Source organism: Gobius niger, assembly GCF_951799975.1.
Source record: "Gobius niger genome assembly, chromosome: 8".
NCBI classification, from domain to species: Eukaryota; Metazoa; Chordata; class Actinopteri; order Gobiiformes; family Gobiidae; genus Gobius; species Gobius niger.
Window position 1 is genome coordinate 19,600,376 of NC_136859.1, and position 17,954 is coordinate 19,618,329.

Consider the following 17,954-nt stretch of genomic DNA (forward strand, 5'->3'; position numbering starts at 1 on the left):
TGAAAGCATTGCCAATTGTATTATAAGGATATAAATACTGTCTAATAAAAAACAACTTCTTATTTTTTAGATTGCACCAAACCACGGGTCCTGCACCGTGAACCGAACCGTTAGAGCTGAACCGCTAATATTTCTCCATAAATATTCCACTGTTTCTTGAATTCTATTCCCTGAGTTTTGCAACATATTGTCCATGTAGTTTATAAGAAAGGAGTACGGGTGCAAACACTCCAATTGCAGTTTGTTTGAAATTATTTTTAGCATTCATTATTTTAAACATTTGGAGTGGCCATAGTTTTAGGAATGGGTTGGGAACCACTGGTCTGCTTACTGTGGGTCTACAGCTGTACTGAGTGACGGGTTATAGGGACTATACTGGACATTTCTTTGTAATAACTCATAATCTCTGAATATCAAATGTGGAGACTAGCGAGGCCCGGCCAAAGGCCGGGTCTCAGCTAGTATTAATAGAAATCATTATAGCATCAGACGCCTGTTGCAATCTCTGTCATGTGTACATTAAAGAAGAGCAGGTCTGGCTGAGGCTCAGAAGCCTCACATCTCTAGGCCCCTGCAGATTTCAAAGCAGAAGGAAGTCTTCCTTACCTGGTTCTGAAGTTGGGCGGGTGCGGGTGCCCGTCATACAAAGATAAAAAGTCATATTCCTCCTCCACGGCGAATGATTGAAAAACTATATGTATTCTGTTCCCCTCTTCGGCCAAAATGACCCAGGTACAGTTCGCTCCGTTTGGATATCCATACGGAAAACCTGGGCTCTCTATAGTCCCGTTCTTGCCTTTTAAAGTGCCTCCACACGTGTGGATAAAACCTGCAAAGACAGAGAGAGAGAAAGAAGAGTCTTAGAACACTGTGAAGGTTATAAGTATACAAAATGTATTTGCAAATATGCAGAAATAGAGCGAACATTGAAATGAAGAGTTTTTTCTCACTGTGGATATCAAAAACATTTACAGTAGTAGCACATAAACAATATTTAAGGGAAGACAAAACATTTTCTGTTCAGTTTTTTTTGTTAAATAAAGCAGGCTGGAATGGCTTCACGATACCATTGAAAAACTACTGTGGGGGGGGGGGGTTAGTTGCGAAAGTAGACACTCTTATACACTGTATGTGTGATTTTGGTAGCTCGGTGATGAACAGAAGTGAGATATATGACGATCAAAAACTTGTGAAGAATCACGATCTGGACATTTCATATATATTATTGCGTTTCTTTTCTCTCTTTTTTTTAGTCTGAAAGGGCGTGGTGTTGCATAGCGAACAGCTGTAACCCCGACATCTCTCTTCCCATGGAAAGATCGAAACAGTTGAGATTGAGTTTTTAAATGGTCAAAATCGGTCCAACGACAGCTGGGTTAAGTCTTCAATCCGAGAACCAGGCTGTTGAAATGCACACGCAGTGATTGGCGAAAGCGATCGATAACATGCAGCGTTTCAAAATGTGTAAACAATGTTGTCATTGAAAATTGACTTGAAACAAATATATTTAGGCATTTGCCTCTTCCCATAACATTAGTGTCCGTCCAGAGAGGACAAAGGAGGAGGTGAGGAGGAGAGGTTTGATAAAACACTAATTATCTCAGAATCTAGAAAAAAAATCTGTAATTTTGATCAAATTTAGCCTCGGTTTAGCTTAGATTTCTCAGGTACCGAGGCACGTAGAATTAAACTGTTTTCACCTATGGAGAGCTTAGAGTTTCGTCGTTCATACGAGCCATAGCATGTGTCCATAGCTATAACATAAAATATGCTATGGTGCTACAAATATGAAAAATGGTCTGGATTGTTGGCACTCAACTGCTAAATCTCAAAAACAGTGCGGCACTCAATGTGTTGAGTGGCGTTGTTTGGGGCCTGACGTATAGGGCAGCCTAATGCATAATTGAGGGGTGTTTTCTTTAAATAGCCCGATTGCATCTGTATTGCTCATTGTTTTTCCAGAGGGCCTCTAAACCCCAGAGATGAGCACTAAGCAGGGAGCAAACACACAAGCATCTAGCGCATTATATCAGGTCCACAAACCCTTAAGACCTGCCTTTTCTGCACATCCTTGCACCTTGTTATACGATTCTGTAAAGACCGCATCCTTGCTGTCCCATTAATTCAGTTTACAAGGCCGCTCATGCCTGCATAGGTCCCGTAAATGTGTGGACGCAATGCAAAAACGTTACATTCCAGGGTTATCTTACATGTTGTCTAATGGAACACAGCCTTAATTAAGATGCATAGTTTATCACTCACAAATGACTCTGGTGTAATTAGCTTTTCACACTCCTTCGGTAAAAGATGTTCAGCGAGGGCCATAGACATCCGCTGCGGTACGGGAGGGAAGACAGAATGTACGGATCACTTGGCTTCTCTGCATCACAAATGGCCCCTAACTAGGCCCACCAGACGCAGTCCACAGTCATTTTTCTTTATAAAACGTACGCCCTCCTTATAAATTGACGGGAAGCAAGCAGTCCAAATGTTACAGCGTGAGACAAACTGGCAATTAATTTCCACCTCTCATCAAGCGGCTCTAATTTCATTATTTTTTGGACAAAGCCTGGCAGCTGTTTAAGGTTCCGACAGAAACGTTTTGGCAGATACTGTATGTGAGGTAATCAAAAGCCTGTACCTGCGTGAATACTGAGAGAAATGTGATTAAAAAAAAAAGGTCAACTCTAAAGAAGTTTGTCAAGTACCGTCCATACTACTGTGAGAGAATAGTCAATACCCGGTTTCCGATGGGTGTGACTTTGTTTTAATAGTAGTGACTTCCTTTGCAGCGAAAAAATACACAGCACTCTATGATCTTAGTGAATGCACAGTAATGCTAATAATTGCGTGTTTCAAACCATTTGCGTGACCATGAGAAGGAAATGCTAATAGAGCATTATAATAATTAAATGAAGTAACACTATTGCACAAAAGACTCAAGAAAATTATGATGATGATTGAAATAAAATGCTTTGAAAATGCTTAAAAGCTATTTAGTTGTATGAAATCATGACTTATGATTAAACCCTCATCACCCCATTTACCATCAAGCAATACTTCAGAGAAAATAAGATCTGCTTCTCAGAAATGTGCCAAGTAGAATCACTAGCATATGTCTAAAATAAATATTTCCTGACCCTAAGCAGATGCGGTGAACTGTAGTCCCTGTTGTTGTCCGCACAAGTGCCCTGTCCACACAAACTAAATCACCTTGATGCAGTGATCAAGCCTGACGACCTTCAGCTTTACGCTGCTTTTGACACACTGTACATCACCGGTCTCCGGGTCAAAAACCACAAGCTGTTGGTCTGACTGTGAAGAGAACTATGTGCTCTTTTTGTTCTTCTTAGTCAGATAACATTAAGCAAATAGAGAAATGACGATGCATTTGGAGAGCAGATTCAGTGCCTACAGGATGGACCTGAGCCAACCTGTGAGCATTACTGCACCTCCAAACGGCTTTACTAACAGCTATACCAAGAGCTCCACTCATGAGATTAGAGACCTGTGAGTAGCTCAGCGGAAACATTCAACCAGGCTGGTAGTGTCAATAGGATGAATAATGCACCCATCTGACTGACAGTATTTGTGAAAATTTCAAAATATTCACACAACTGGCCACTAGGGTGGCATGGTGGCGCCGTGCTAGGTGCTCCGGCCTCACAACCACAAGAAGAAGATCCTGAGTGCGAATTCAAAAGGGGAGGGCCTTTTTTTTTTCATGTTCTCCCAGTGTCTGTGTGAGTTTCCTCCTTTATATTCGAGGATAGTCCCCCTGATATTAAGAATCTCTTTTTCAGAGGAGCCCTAGTCCCAGTGGGGAACCTATTGTACACATTTTTATACCTAAACTAACCTAAACTCGTAAGTAATGCACAATGTTCGAATTCACAACATGAATTGTGTTAGAGCTCAGTTGCAGAAATATAGTCTATAGTAGATATTACATCATGGAATATATTCATACCATTCTCTTTTATAGTTGGAGACATGAGACAGGCTTTTGTACCAGTGGTAGAGCGAGGCATAAAGTGCAGGAGTGTGTTACTACACCCTGAAACTATAATTTGGACAATTTTGCCAAACCAAAAGTACTATATTGCTTCATAATGGAGAGGAAAAAAGCAATTTACGAAGGAAGGCACCGGGACCAAAAGTGTAGGTCCGGCCTTTCGAGACATTGCAAGGTAAGCCGTAGTGTCACTTTCTCCATCTTCACAAAGCACCAGGAACAAAAGGGGAGAAAAAGAAAATCAAAACTCCAGAAGAGGGCTGGCAAGCACTAGTCACAACACAAGTCCAGAGTCAATAGTTTGTGTGACAGACTGGTGACTCACAGGGACAGCAGATTGAAGGAGGTTTAGCCTCAGCCCAGGGGGATGAGGCGGCTCGGAGCAGCAGGTTCAAACTACATGAGACAGTCAGAAACGAACAAATGGTGAAATGTTGGTAGTAGTTACAGTGCTGCTTTTGTGAGTTGTGATTCACAGATTCTGTGGTTGGTTTCTTCTTCTTAGTCGTTCCTAAAATAACTTTTATTTATATGTGTACATTTCCATTCACAAAATAGAAATACTGTTTACAAATATGTACTCTATAGATTGTACTATAAACTGGATACTGCATCCAATTAATTTAAAGGAAATTAGATTTTCCTGTAAGTTTCGTTGCGCAGAGTTGGAGAGATACGCTGTATACAAAAGCTTTTGTACGCTAGACCGTACAGACTATAAGAGCTTAGAGAAGCATGCAAGCGTTTAGAGAGTGATTGATTGAAGTGATAAAGACTGCAACATTGTGCACTAAGCCCAGTGTCTGTGCAGCAGACTGACATTACTGTAACTTCAGAAGCGAATGCGTCCTCTGATAACAAGACCAAGGCTTGTTTTAATGTGAAGTGGACCGCAGCATAGAACAGTGATGTCCACACTTGTGCATGACAGGGAGCTGACAGACACTTTGATTACTGCCTTCAAAGTCTTGGCAATGTTGGTATTTGTGTGCGTGTGTGTTTTCCTTTTTTATTTATTACATACGTTTACAATTGCAGTTATATTATTGCAACGGCTGTCAGTCAGAATGTGTGATAATTACAGTTAGTAAGATTAGTACATATCAGTACATAAGCTCAAAAAGATGAGGTTTGTGCTTAGCTTTACAGGCAAAGAAATATAGAAATTCTTGCTGTTCCTGATGTTTATGTGTGCATTTATTGAACTTATTCTACTGTGATCGTAAGGTTGAACATCTGAACAATAAATGCAGCTGTTTGGAGTGAGTGCGTGTTTTCACTTTTCAGTACTTTCTCATAGGAAAATTACAAAAACTTAGTTTATATTGTAAAAGGCGTAATTGGTGTATGTGTATGGAGTTTAAATGACAGCTTTTTTAGGGCTGGACGATATTTGGAAAGAATTAATCACGATTCTTTTCTCTCATATTCGAGTTCGATTCAATAAAAAAATGTCACAACAAATTAAATACATCTTACTTTTATTCATCTTTTACATCTTTAATTCAAACCTTAGCTCAAACAAAAACAAATGCTTTCATTGAAGGGGCTAGATGCAAGTTTGTGATTTTATGCTCACTACTGCCATCTCAGGCCGTATGCGTAACTGCAGCTTCTATATTAAGCTCGTGCATGACGGCACTTTGGACCCGAATTAACACCTTTTTGAGTGACTGTGCAGGATTTTAGAGGCAGTTGTGGTGAACAGGTCTGGGCTCATTCTACACATTAGGACATGGCTGGAACATGTAGGGGGAGGAAATTACATTATTTTAACATTTTTAAACTCCGCATAGTCCCTTTAAGTCTCATTTAACGCACACAAGTCTACCAAACTAAGTGCTGTTTGTGCCAAAGAAATTGCTCTAAACCTGTCGATTATGAAGCCTCATGATGATTATTGAGATTGTGATTTCAATTAAATTTCGATTAATTGCCCAGCTCTCGCCTTTTTGATCCTTTGGTACAATCCTTACAATGTTTTTTCCGACTCCTTGTGTCTTTCACGTCATGGCCCTTCTCATCACTGCACTCACAGTTAGACTCTTATCTAACTGTTGGTATGACGTCCCTGGGAGCTTTACGTGGTGTTAAATTTAGAAATCGCACTAAAACAGTTGCAGGTTGCTTAGCAACACTAAATAAGGTCAGTGTGAATTGATACAATATGAAAATGATAGAGGATTGGGAGAGTGCATTACTGATGTTCCAGCTGTATGAATAGGGTGTCTGTGATATTCTCACACTGTACAAAGAGTTCCTGGGTGATCTGACGTGTCTGTGCCTTGAGGAGCCAAGGCGAGTGTGAACGCTTGTCAGCCCTGGATATGTCCAGGTTTCATTGTGTTACACCCTCAGCACCCTCTGATACTCCACTGCACTTCCCTTTTTATTCCCCTCGAGGCGCACATAATGCTGGCAGCCTGACAGATCAGACAAATAAGGTGAAACAACAAAATGTTTTGTATTGTCAAACAGTAAAAGTAAAAGGATTGTGTCACAGTAAGAATAAGATAGTCTTCCATGTAGAAGACTGGTTATACCACACATTTATTTCATTAATCAACATAAGCGGTTGCCTTATTATGCATTTGAAATGTGAATTGCACACATCTTTATGTTGATTATTTAAACAGGTCTACAGAGGAATATCAAGGAGGGCAGGTCCACTAGAGAAGGTCAGCCGACCCACTAATGTGCACTTATTATCCTTTTATAGGTTACATTTAATTCCCTTTAGTGGAAAAGGCTGAATCAGACTTGTACAGGGAGGGATGCATGACATTACTCCAGAGGAATACTAATGCTCTTCTCCACTGCGTTGCTGTAGTCATGGGATTAACATTGGCCTAGAGTGGATGGTCCCAGGGTGCAACCAGGGATATGAATTGGTTTTTAAATTACATTTGAATGACATTTGATAATTACTTCATTGTGGATGCTTGATAGACTTTTTACCCAGACAAAGAGAGGCGCCGGTATATGTGCCTTTGCCACTACAAGCAGCTAGTAAAGTCTTGTGTCATTTTAATTGGCAATGATTCACGCCATGCGCGTTTTATGAAGATAAAAGTGAGCATCATCATGTTTATAGGCGACTTTTGCAATCACCCCGAGTTTATACCTACTCCACACAGCTCGATTAGCCCCTGAAACATTTCTCTGTTTGTAAGGCATTGAATAACTAATGTGGTGAGACGCAGCACCTTTCGAGTGGCGGATTGTTTTGATTTTCCAGAGACAGAACACAAGTGCACAGCGCAAAAACCTCCAACCTGCTTTTGACAGACAATGTCAAAAGACAAAGCTCTCAATTTACCGGCCGGCCTACGTTCCTTCCCTCACCTATGGTTTTGAGATCTGGGTCATGACCGAAAAGACAAGATCACAGAATCAATCGGTCAAACTGAGTTTCCTTCGCAGGGTGGCAGGGCACACCCTTAGAGAGAGGGTGAGGAGCTCAGTCTCCTGGCAAGAGCTCGAAGTGGAGCTGCTGCTCCTTCATGTCAAGAGGAGCCAGCTGAGGTGGCCTCTGTTCCGGATGCTTCCGGATCGCCTCGGGCATTGGGAAGAGGCCCCCCGAGAAGACCTAGGACCCACCCCTCTGCTCCACAACAGTGTTTCACTGTCCTCTGGGAAGAGCTTAGCAGTTAATCTGTTTTATTCTCCAGTGAACATCCATTAGCCAGAACAATAAAAGGTATGTGTGGCTTAGCTGTGAGTCTCGCCCGGATAACTCCTTGTTCGTCCCTTCCTTGTTTCCTGTAACGCCTCTTGTGATGCCTCCTCTGTGCTGCAGGTGCCTCTTCAGTGTCTCAGAAGAAGAAATGTGTTGGTCTCAAATGGGTTTAGCTGATAAGCTTGCGGTTTACTTTTAAAAAACTGCTTTCTTCACGACCATTATGGACTCTCTGCAGTACTAAATCCACCGATCCCCACAAAAACACAGCAAAGATGTACAAAAGTATTCAGTAAAACATTGTGGAACACAAAAACCACAAATGCAGTTCATGCATTACCCTCCTTTATCCTCCTTACCCTGGCACTTTCTCTTCCATTTTCCCAGGCATCCTCCTTCTTTTGTTTGCGTCTTTCCCATTAGCTGGCCATTATAAATCTCTATTCTACATTTAACACACGCTTGTAATATGTTAAGCCCTGTCATCGTCATAAAACCGGTGTCTATAAAAAAGCGCAATTGCTAGTATTCATCTTGTAACTTCAGAGACGAAAATGCAACCGCAATACATCCGCATCTACCAGAGAGCGGATATGCGTTTAATCCACTTACTACTCACGGTTGCATTATGGGTATTTTTTTGGATTTGCCTACGTTCGACCCTCCATCATTGCTCCAATTGCAAAAATGCACTCCCGGGGGTTTTCATCGACCCTGTGTTAGCGCCATGCTACAACACCACCGACCATAAATTGTGATGAGAAACCAAATTAACAACATGCTGGGAGTGCGCAGTGGGGAAAACGCAGTTCAGAAATATGAATCAAGATAATAACGCAAAAGTCTGGCAGGATCGGGGGCCCCAGCGGGCAGCAGGCTGGCTGACAGACAGCTCAAGAATGGGCTCAGCTGTTTCGCAAATAGTTACATTTACCCCTGGCCTTTGGATATACACACGGATGCAACATTTCACTGCACCTTTGAAGCCACCAGCAGATTGTTTTACTGTTGCTTTTGAAAAAAAAACAAGTTAGCTTTTGTCTTACCGCCCCTGCTCAGTTGCTTTAAGCATCACTGGGCATCACATAATCATGAAATAAGATAAATAATAATCCATGCATGATGACACAACAACTCATCAGTACTGAAATAATTAGTATCTAAACTCTTAACCCCCGCCTTAACCGAGCACATTTTCTTCAGTTCAGCTAACCCAAATCTAAAAGCTTCTTGACTGGAGAGTTTACAGCCTATAGGCCAGTGTAATGCCTCATTTGAAAGCTAAGGTCTACAAAACTGATTTGTGTCGCCGCATTTTTGAAGCGTTTTTGTCATGTTTTTGTCGCTTTTTTATTGCTTAAAGCTTTAAGATTTGGGTAATGCCAAACTGGAGAAAGTGCGCTCGGTTGTTAAAGTTGCTAAATACTAAACCCAATATCAGCAATTGAACAACAAAAAGCAATGAATTTCTAAAACTACAAGATAAAGAATTTAAGCACTATGACTGACTAAATTGCCCTAAGTGACCGATTATTACAGATGTAAAGTTTTGTATGTATGTTTTTGTCTCAGCCCTGCAAACAACTAGGCATTGTCTATGGTTTAGTTTAGTTTAGTTTAGTTTAGTTTAGTTTAGTTTAGTTTAGTTTAGTTTAGTTTAGTTTAGTTTAGTTTAGTTTAGTTTAGTTTAGTTTAGTTTAGTTTAGTTTAGTTTAGTTTCGTTTCGTTTCGTTTCGTTTCCTCAAGTTCATACATACATCTGGGATTCAACTAATAAACCATCATGTAATGCTACTTCAAGCTAAAGCTCCATGGAAGACTGAGCTACTGCCTCAAAATGGAATGGGCAATTGAAGCGAGGCAGAAAACACAAGAAAGATTTGTGGTATGGTCTATTGCTGCATGACTTTGCATTACATTTAAGTATACCCAGATATTCATTGTCACTAAAGCTTGTCTCTCAAGCAGTTACTCAGTCTGTATTGATAGTGTAAGAAGACAGATAAAACCTCATAACAATAAAATTCCAATGATGACTATGATGGTGAGAGGCAGCTATTCACAGAAGAGAAGCTTTTGAGTTTTAACCTTCGAAATCAAGTTTCAAAATTCAAGAGGCATGAACACTGTCTAATCTGCACCTGCTTCATGCGTATGTGGACAGGACAGGCACAACTAATCAGAGGAAATGAACTGAACAAAATTAATGGCAAAATAGATTTTTATCTCCAAGCTTATTTTGTTCCATTTTGGTGCAACTAAATCATTTCAGAGCAAAAAAAAAAGAAAAAAACAGATAATCCTGGCCTTGGATTTGCACACTGATTCAGCACTACACATCGATGCGGATGCCATCGGAACAAAGACATTGCCGTATAGCAGAAGATTGTTTTTCCTCACTTCAAACTGGCCCATCTCTGTGTCAGTGTCTGGCGTTTTTCTGAGTGCACACATCATGCACATTTGTATACACGTGGCTTGGTCTTTTGTCAAGCTTGTTTCTAATGCAAAGGGTGAAGCAATCAAACCGCACAATGTGATTCTCTTTTGGCTGCCTTTTCATAGCACGAAAACTCCTGGAAGAAAGAAACCGTTCATTCGCTGCACTGATAAACCCTCATAAACAGAGCAGAGGCAAGCTATTATTTCCAAGACTTTTTTTTATTAGACACAAATGGCCTGAAAATAAGAAAGGCTTCTCTCTAATGTGAATGAATGTGAATGAGATGAAAATGTACCCGGAAGCAGATAGATTTTAAAAACATAAATTGAAAAGTGGCAATTAATTTTCCAAATTTTGCTGTTCTAGAGCAGCTAGTTTCTCCCACTGCTCTGTTCTAGTCAAGTCCAAGTGCATGTCTGAGCCATTAAAATAAAGTCCAAGTCAAATCAGTACCACCTTATAAATAAGTCACAAGCCCAGCCCAAGAGATTTTCCTATTCCAAGTAGAGACAAATAGTCACAAATTGTCACCTTTATATACCGCCTTTCTACCTGCTTTAGGCACTCAAAGCGCTCTACATCAAGGAACCACTCACCCATTCACACTCTCATTCATACACCAATGTACGCAGACACTGGAGGCAAGGTGGGTGATGGGTCTTGCCCAAGGACACAACAGCAGTGTGTGCCTGCGAGAGTCCACACAATGGATGGACACAGTGGAAGCCAAATCAGTCAAGTCCAAATGTCTCTAATCTGAAGCTGTTGTTGAGTCACGAGCCCTCCGTAATGTGCTTAAGTTACGGGTCCAGGAAATGACTTTGTAAACAAGTCACAGTCGGGACTTGAGCACTACATCTTTGCTATTTGCCACTTCTGAATTAAACAGCGTCGCCTAAGGTTCAGTTGCAGTGATTGATTACCACTAACATGGGATTAAATTCATTGTTCAGGCAAAAATATTGTGGGTACCTCACGAAATGCATTCTGAGTCTCAGTGAATAGCAATCCTAGAAACACACTGATTGGATTGTACATTGGAGCTATAATTGAAGGAGCCATTGTCATTTTAGCAGAAGCCGAGGTTCTGATTAAACAAGGTCATCGAGATTAAGACACTTCAACTGATGTAACCTTTGCAAAATACAAATGAAAAATGTTTGCAAGAGTCATTTGCCAAAAAAGTCAGTCATGTGTGTATTTTATTTTTCTTTAATAAATGTATTTCTTTAAAAAGCACACCGCCTTCATGCCTTCTTGTAACCACCAATGGAGAAAAAAAATATTAAAAACAGTGGTGGCCAATTTCATATCCGGATCTCTCAGCCTTGACAGGTCTGAAGTTATTTCTTCTCGGCTGCCAAAATAACCAAAAAACCTAGCAAAATTTGTATGTCATCTATTCATTTTCAAGGTACGGGCCTAAGATGGGATATATTCTCATAGATAGCCTATTAACTCATTGCGTCAGAAGCAAGTGTCTAACTAGCACATTGAATGCCTAAACACAGCAGCCATTTAAGTTCACAAAAAATATATACGTTACGAATATATATGAGACGCTTGTTAATGCGATTTGCTCATTTCGACCATGTAACATCTGCAATCCAACTTTCAGCCATAAAGGGATATTTCAGGATTTCTGACATAGGGCCTCATTTCCTATTTATCCAGAGTGTTGTTGATTTCTGGAGTTTTTTTTTTTTTTAATTCATGCCGTCCTTATATTTGAAGAGTTTAGTGGCGCTAGGCTAGTGCTAGGCTAGCGCATGTCTATGGTAACTAGTAGCCTGCATTTAAAACCTCTTCAAAATCATGGGGCAGTCTTCCAAACGTTGCCATATCTGATGTAGAAAGCTCCTTTGTGAATTACACATGCAGTAATGCCGGCCGCAGATAAACAAACTACTGTAGATCCGGTAACCTAGCAGATCACTCCGCCGCTCCTAGCTTACAACCAGGAAGCTGATGCTGCTCAGATATAAGTTCTTTTAAATGCAAAATGGTTATATTTCAAAAATTATTCAGTCAACACAGACATTTATATCGGTAGTCTGGTGTTATAAGCGATTTGCCTCAGGTGCACTGTCAGACTGTTTTTAATGCTGGCTACTAGTTACCATATACATGCGCTAGCCTAGCACTAGCCTAGCGCCACTAAACTCTTCAAATACAAGGACTCCCGCATGAATTAAAAAAAAAGATCTCCAGAAATCAACAACACTCTGGAATCAACAACACTAGGAAATGAGGCCCTATGTCAAAAATCCTGAAATATCCCTTTAAAGTCTTTTTATTTTTCTAACTGGTTCAGTTTCTAAACCAGTCAAATAATTTGCCGCTTCCTCGATATTTTGTCTGTTAAAGTGGCACTGGTCTGTGACACATATTGCTTCTAGGTGTGTTTCAGAAATGGGAAAATGTGCCATCATTTTTCACTGTCACCATGACTCTTACACAAGGGTGGCGAGATCAGTGTTTAGTTGATTAGAATCTGCAACCTCATCATCACACATGCCTACAAATCCCATATAAGGCACTTTTAGCCTCTGATTGAAAATTATAGGCCATTGTATTCGGCAAAGCATTTGAATAATAGTTAATGTAAGTGCAACAGTTTGCCGGTGCGTTGCTTGAAGGATTAGATGATGCAGTAAATATGTTGTGGAGCGCTTTGATTTATCGTGTCCATAAAGAGGAATGATTATGTGCCAAAGGGAGGGGGGAGGGGGCAGTTTACCGGCATCCAAATTATTATTATTATCAAACAGACCAGCGGGTGATGGATGTGGGACAAGGGGTATGAGTGATTGCCCGTCCTCATCAACTACTTAAACGCACCATCATCAAATGTGGTCGCAAACTAAGTGTCTGACCCACCTTCAGGTTAAAGGAACATAAAATCATGAGCCATCTGTAGTGTTAAAGGATTTTCTGGGGGTATTTTGCAAACCTGGAAGACAAGATGCTTTGATTCAGTTAACTCCGCCCCCTCTCTCCGAGCGGATCTGCCCATGCATTATTAGCAGTAAAATAAATATAAATATCACAGCAATAAGTGAAGCTACTTCACAATGCAGTTATAAGGAGTTGACATCTGCAACATAGCTTCATAAATGGCTAACACACACGCTAACACGTGTTTTGACTCACCACCGCTCTGTCCTGGCCTCTCCATCACATTGGGGACTCGCGTTGGTTATAAAAGTTAATCCACTTTGAGAAGATTCACCAAACATCCATCAAGAGACAGTCACAGAAAAACACTATTTTGGCTGATAGTCGCTGAACCCCCCCTCCCCGACAAAGCGTTGGTGACAGGGCAGTGCAGTTTGTTCCTTTGTGAGGACACCGTGACCAGTCGCCAAAACCTGGATTAAACTTTGCACAGAATGTGCTATTGAAGAGACTTTGGATAGATTCTATGAACGGTATCATACATATTTGTCAAAACCAAACCAATTTACTTTACTTCCTCATGAGCAATAAAATGCCAAATACACTCATCAAAGACCTTGATGTTTTTAATCAGATTTTATTAATTTTCCCTTTTTTAAGGTCATTTGTAGCTCAAGTATTTGTTAAATAGGACGGCATGAATTTATATTTCTGTCCTCTCAAGTTGTAACTGAGATTTGAACTCACAAGGCTGATGCGAGTGACCTTACACAAAAGCTCTAGGGCCTAACCCAACTACACCAAGGAAGTAGACAGCACCAGACAGAAAGTTTGGCAAAAGTCCTGTTCCATATGTAAGGATTAAACAGCCAGGAGCCATGCATTATACAGTTTTAGTGCACGACGCAAAGTCAAGCACCACGACTTGCAGCAGAGTTTCAGCATGATCCCACAAACTGAAACTGTTAATGTGGACCTGTTTGCATTTTTTAAGTTATTTTACTTTTTAGGGTGTTGTACCTGAAGTTAGTTCCAGCTCAATTGTTTGTCGCTACTATAGGTTTGTTAAAGCAATACTAAGTAAATCGTGCCCCTTGAGGCCATACGTACACTGCAGGTGTCACAGCATGCTGCATTGTTTTACGTATTAATTGTCCGTGAGAGTAAATACTACGCTGACAGAAAAGACAGAGGGAGAGAGGGATATTGTTCATCCAATTTCACAATGGAGATCATTTTTTTCACTCAAACTTGGCTGTAAATACTATTTAAGTGGCGCGAGACCGCAGTTAGCCTTGCCCGTTAGCCTGTTAGCTTCTTCTGCGTGATTCCACTAGTGTGTATTGGTGACTCCGACCCGGTGGCAGCGAAGTTGCAATTGTGGTTTTCTGGCCAGAGACACCGGGGGAGATGAAAGACCCCCCAATCGTCACATTAACACTTGTATTACCCCCAGAGGAACTACGAAAAGGATTTATTAAGGTAAACAAGTTACTTAGCACTGCTTTAAGTGATGATGTCATCGCTCACCTTCCAGGTTCAACAGTACTTTATGGCCGCTTTTCAACCCCCTTCACTATAATGGGATTTAGCTGATTTGAACCTACAGCCGATTACAAGGCTTATTTTAAACATCTGATCACAAAGAAATATTACATTTACTTACAGAAGATTCAGATAAGGTTTTTTGCTGTGTGTATCTATGGAACTGTCAACAGTTTGGACGCGGGAGCAGCTTATTATTGTGTGCGTGTGTGATGTCACACTTCACAAACATATGGAAACAGCTGCAGTGGATATAGAACATGATTTAACTTTAGCCGGACAAACTGTGCAGTTATACAAAAATAATGCACTCCAGTGAGTATTAGAATTCTCACTGATCATGGTATAAATCATAGATACAGCTACACAATTATGCTTTCTGCTATTCCCTAAACATTTTATACTTTTATATTAACTCAGGACTAAGTTAGTAGTGTGAAGGTGAAACTACTCCAACACTACTCCAACACATACTGGCACTGTCATCATCCTATTTATTAAAGGAGAAGAATTTTTGCTGTTAGTCTGCTTCACTTCCTGTTGTAGGAGCAGCATGTATCACTCTGGTCTCTGCGCCTGATTCTCAATTTCCCGTGAATAACAGTGGCGTATGCTGAGTCAAGGACACCTCTTTTGCCGCCAATGGGTTTCATCATTGTTCTCGATGATGGGCTATCACAATCAGACAGCGAGCCAACGGCACCACTCCCAGCAATCAAAATTTAAGTGCAAAAAAACCTGCTCTGATTTGCACCTGACCTTAAAGGTGAGTGAGGCAATACAGAGATATCCATCAGGCCAAGCTGGTTACAGGGTAAAAGTGGAGAGATAGAGCTGTTTCAGAGGAAAGCAAAGGTCAACAAACACCCGGGCCACCCTGACACACAGTCCACACACAGCTGTTCCAGTACAGGCAGACAAACAGACAGCAGCCACATTGAGTTGTACATCCGTTTGTATAAACTCATTCCAAACATATGTCCAAAATAATGACCAACTATTATATGGATAGATCCAGTGGGTAATTTCAAATTGTATAAATGAAATACTCAGATGAAATACAGTGCCTGACAAAAACAAAAAAAGTCACCACCTGGATTTAAGTAACTGTTATGATCTGGAGTTGCTGGAGTTGGTCTGACTACCTGAACATCCTGAATGACCAGGTTACTCCATCATTAGATTTCTTCTTCACTGATGGCAAGGACATATTCCAATGGCAATGCCAGGATTCATCAGGATCTTTTGGGTGTGCTGGAGAAGGCTTTCCACAGAGGTCACACTCTTCCATCATCAATACAAGATTTTGGTGAAAAATTAAAGCAAATCGTCACAGAAGCTCATTGAAACAACGCCACAGCGAATGTTGCCTGACTCTGCCATACTATTCCCTGTCCATTCCACGTCTGGTAACGGAGCAATTGGAGCAGTTTGAATGGGCGGGCTTAACGCGCACAGCTTGTCAGTGAAATTAACCAATCAGCAATTAGCGGACATGACGACAGCTGTAGTCCAATTCAGAAAATATGTACTGAATATAAACTGACGAAAGCGTGGAGGCCAAATCCTCGACTGCGGAGGCAAAATCCTCGACTGCGGGGGCCAAATCCTCGACTGCAGAGGCAAAATCTTCATCTTCATCCGTGATTAGTTTTGGCTAATAACCTCTGCACGTGTCACTGTTGATTGAACTACAACATAGCGGCACAGCGAGTGACGTAACCTTGTCAATTCTCTGTGACGGTCGTTGGTTTAGTCTCAGCCGCCAATCAGCCACTTGTTTACCGTGTATGTCCAGAAAAGAAGTGGGTGTGGTTTACCAGGCTACAGCGAATGCATGCTGTAATCAAAGCTAAAGGCGTTCCAACTAAATATTAGAGCTTGTGACCTTTGCTTTTTGTGGTGACTTTTTTATCCTAGAACCCCAAGCTTAAAAAAGAGCATTGAAATAGAAAAGAAATAAAGTCCAAATCCATGTTCATCTGACAGAAATGAAAGTATGTGATGTGAATAGCCAAACAAAGAAGAGAAGGAAGAAGAAAGTCTGCTGAACCCAGAGTTAAATATAGATTTTAACTTCTGAAAGGCATTCAAGATACCTTCATTCACAAAGATGTAGCTGTAATCTTTAGAGTAAAAGACCAAAAGGCATGCTGTTGTCTTCAGGAAGTGTAGAGCCTGTTACGTGACATCAGATAAGAGCCACTCCTACTGCAAGAAAGATAGCGTCATATTTAGCGGTAATTTTTGGGGTAGAAGTCTATGACATGCTAGGACAAATCACTTTTCTTCAGGAACACAACACGAAGAAAAACTAGAGCACGATGGCTACTGCATTTGACAAGAAAGCCTGATTAATGTCCAGAGATGTTATCTGCTATGCTACACATTATGGAAAATGGTCTCTATTTATCTACAGCTTTCTCACCTCATACGCGAGTGGTTACATGCAAAGTTGTAATGCAAGAAATCTAAACTCTGCAATGATCAAAACAGGTTTGGTGAAGGTGTGTGGACGTCAGAAATATTCCACTGACGTCAACCACACTGCTAAGAAAGCGAGACAGCGCCTCTTCTTTTTACGCAGGCTTCGAGAGTTTACCCAAAATACTAGGATTCTTTTGAACTTTTATTATTGTGTACTTGAGAGTGTCCTAACAAGTTGTTTTACAGTGTGGTTTGGTAATCTCACTCTGAAAGAGAAAAGGGCTTTGAACAAAGTGGTTCGCTCAGCCAGCAGGACCATTTGCTGCACTTTGCCGCACCTGGAGGCCACATATAAAGCTCGACTACTGAATCGTGCTTTACAACTTGCAAATGATGCCTCAGGTCACCCTGATAAGGCCTTCTTTGAGATGCTTCCTTCAGGGAGAAGGTTTCGCTCTATCATATGTTCTACTGATCGACATATTAACAGTTTCTTTCCTCAAGCTGTGATCACTTTAAACAAGGCACTTCTATTTTAGTTATCTGTATGGACTTTTATTGTACAGTATTTTGCCCATAGGCTTTTAATGTGGCATTGTTTGTTTGTTCTGTTTTTTATATTGTGTCTTTTTACGTGTTTTACATATCGCACTTTGAGCTTTTTGCACATTTTTTTCCAATGTGGTGTTGCGTTTGTGGGTGACCTATTGCCCTATCGCCATGGTTACCACATACCAGAGACGAGAAAAAAACCCACTCCAAGACCCCCAGACCCTTTTATGGCGTCGGAATGTCTTCACTTCCTGTCTTGTGAATGGCTGATCAGATCTAGCACAGTTCAGGATAAAATGAAGTGTTGATCTTATCCTTTAGACTTCACAACCGGAGATGAGAACTCTTTATTGACCTTCGAATTGGACTAAAGACTGAATCTCAAACATCCGATT

General features: G+C 40.8%; 2 protein-coding genes across 4 annotated transcripts in view; one reads left to right on the plus strand and one right to left on the minus strand.

The window, feature by feature from the left end:
- Window positions 1-17,954, plus strand: part of eomesb (eomesodermin homolog b) — a 383,568-nt gene that overhangs the window by 222,412 nt on the left and 143,202 nt on the right. The gene's annotated exons all lie outside the window — the stretch shown is intronic.
- Window positions 1-17,954, minus strand: part of LOC306967220 (CUB and sushi domain-containing protein 3-like) — a 184,190-nt gene that overhangs the window by 154,295 nt on the left and 11,941 nt on the right. For all 3 annotated transcript variants that reach the window (XM_079562149.1, XM_079562150.1, XM_079562148.1), the window contains exon 2: window positions 607-829. In XM_079562149.1, coding sequence (XP_079418275.1) covers window positions 607-829 — 223 coding nt within the window. The remainder of the gene's footprint in view (window positions 1-606; window positions 830-17,954) is intronic.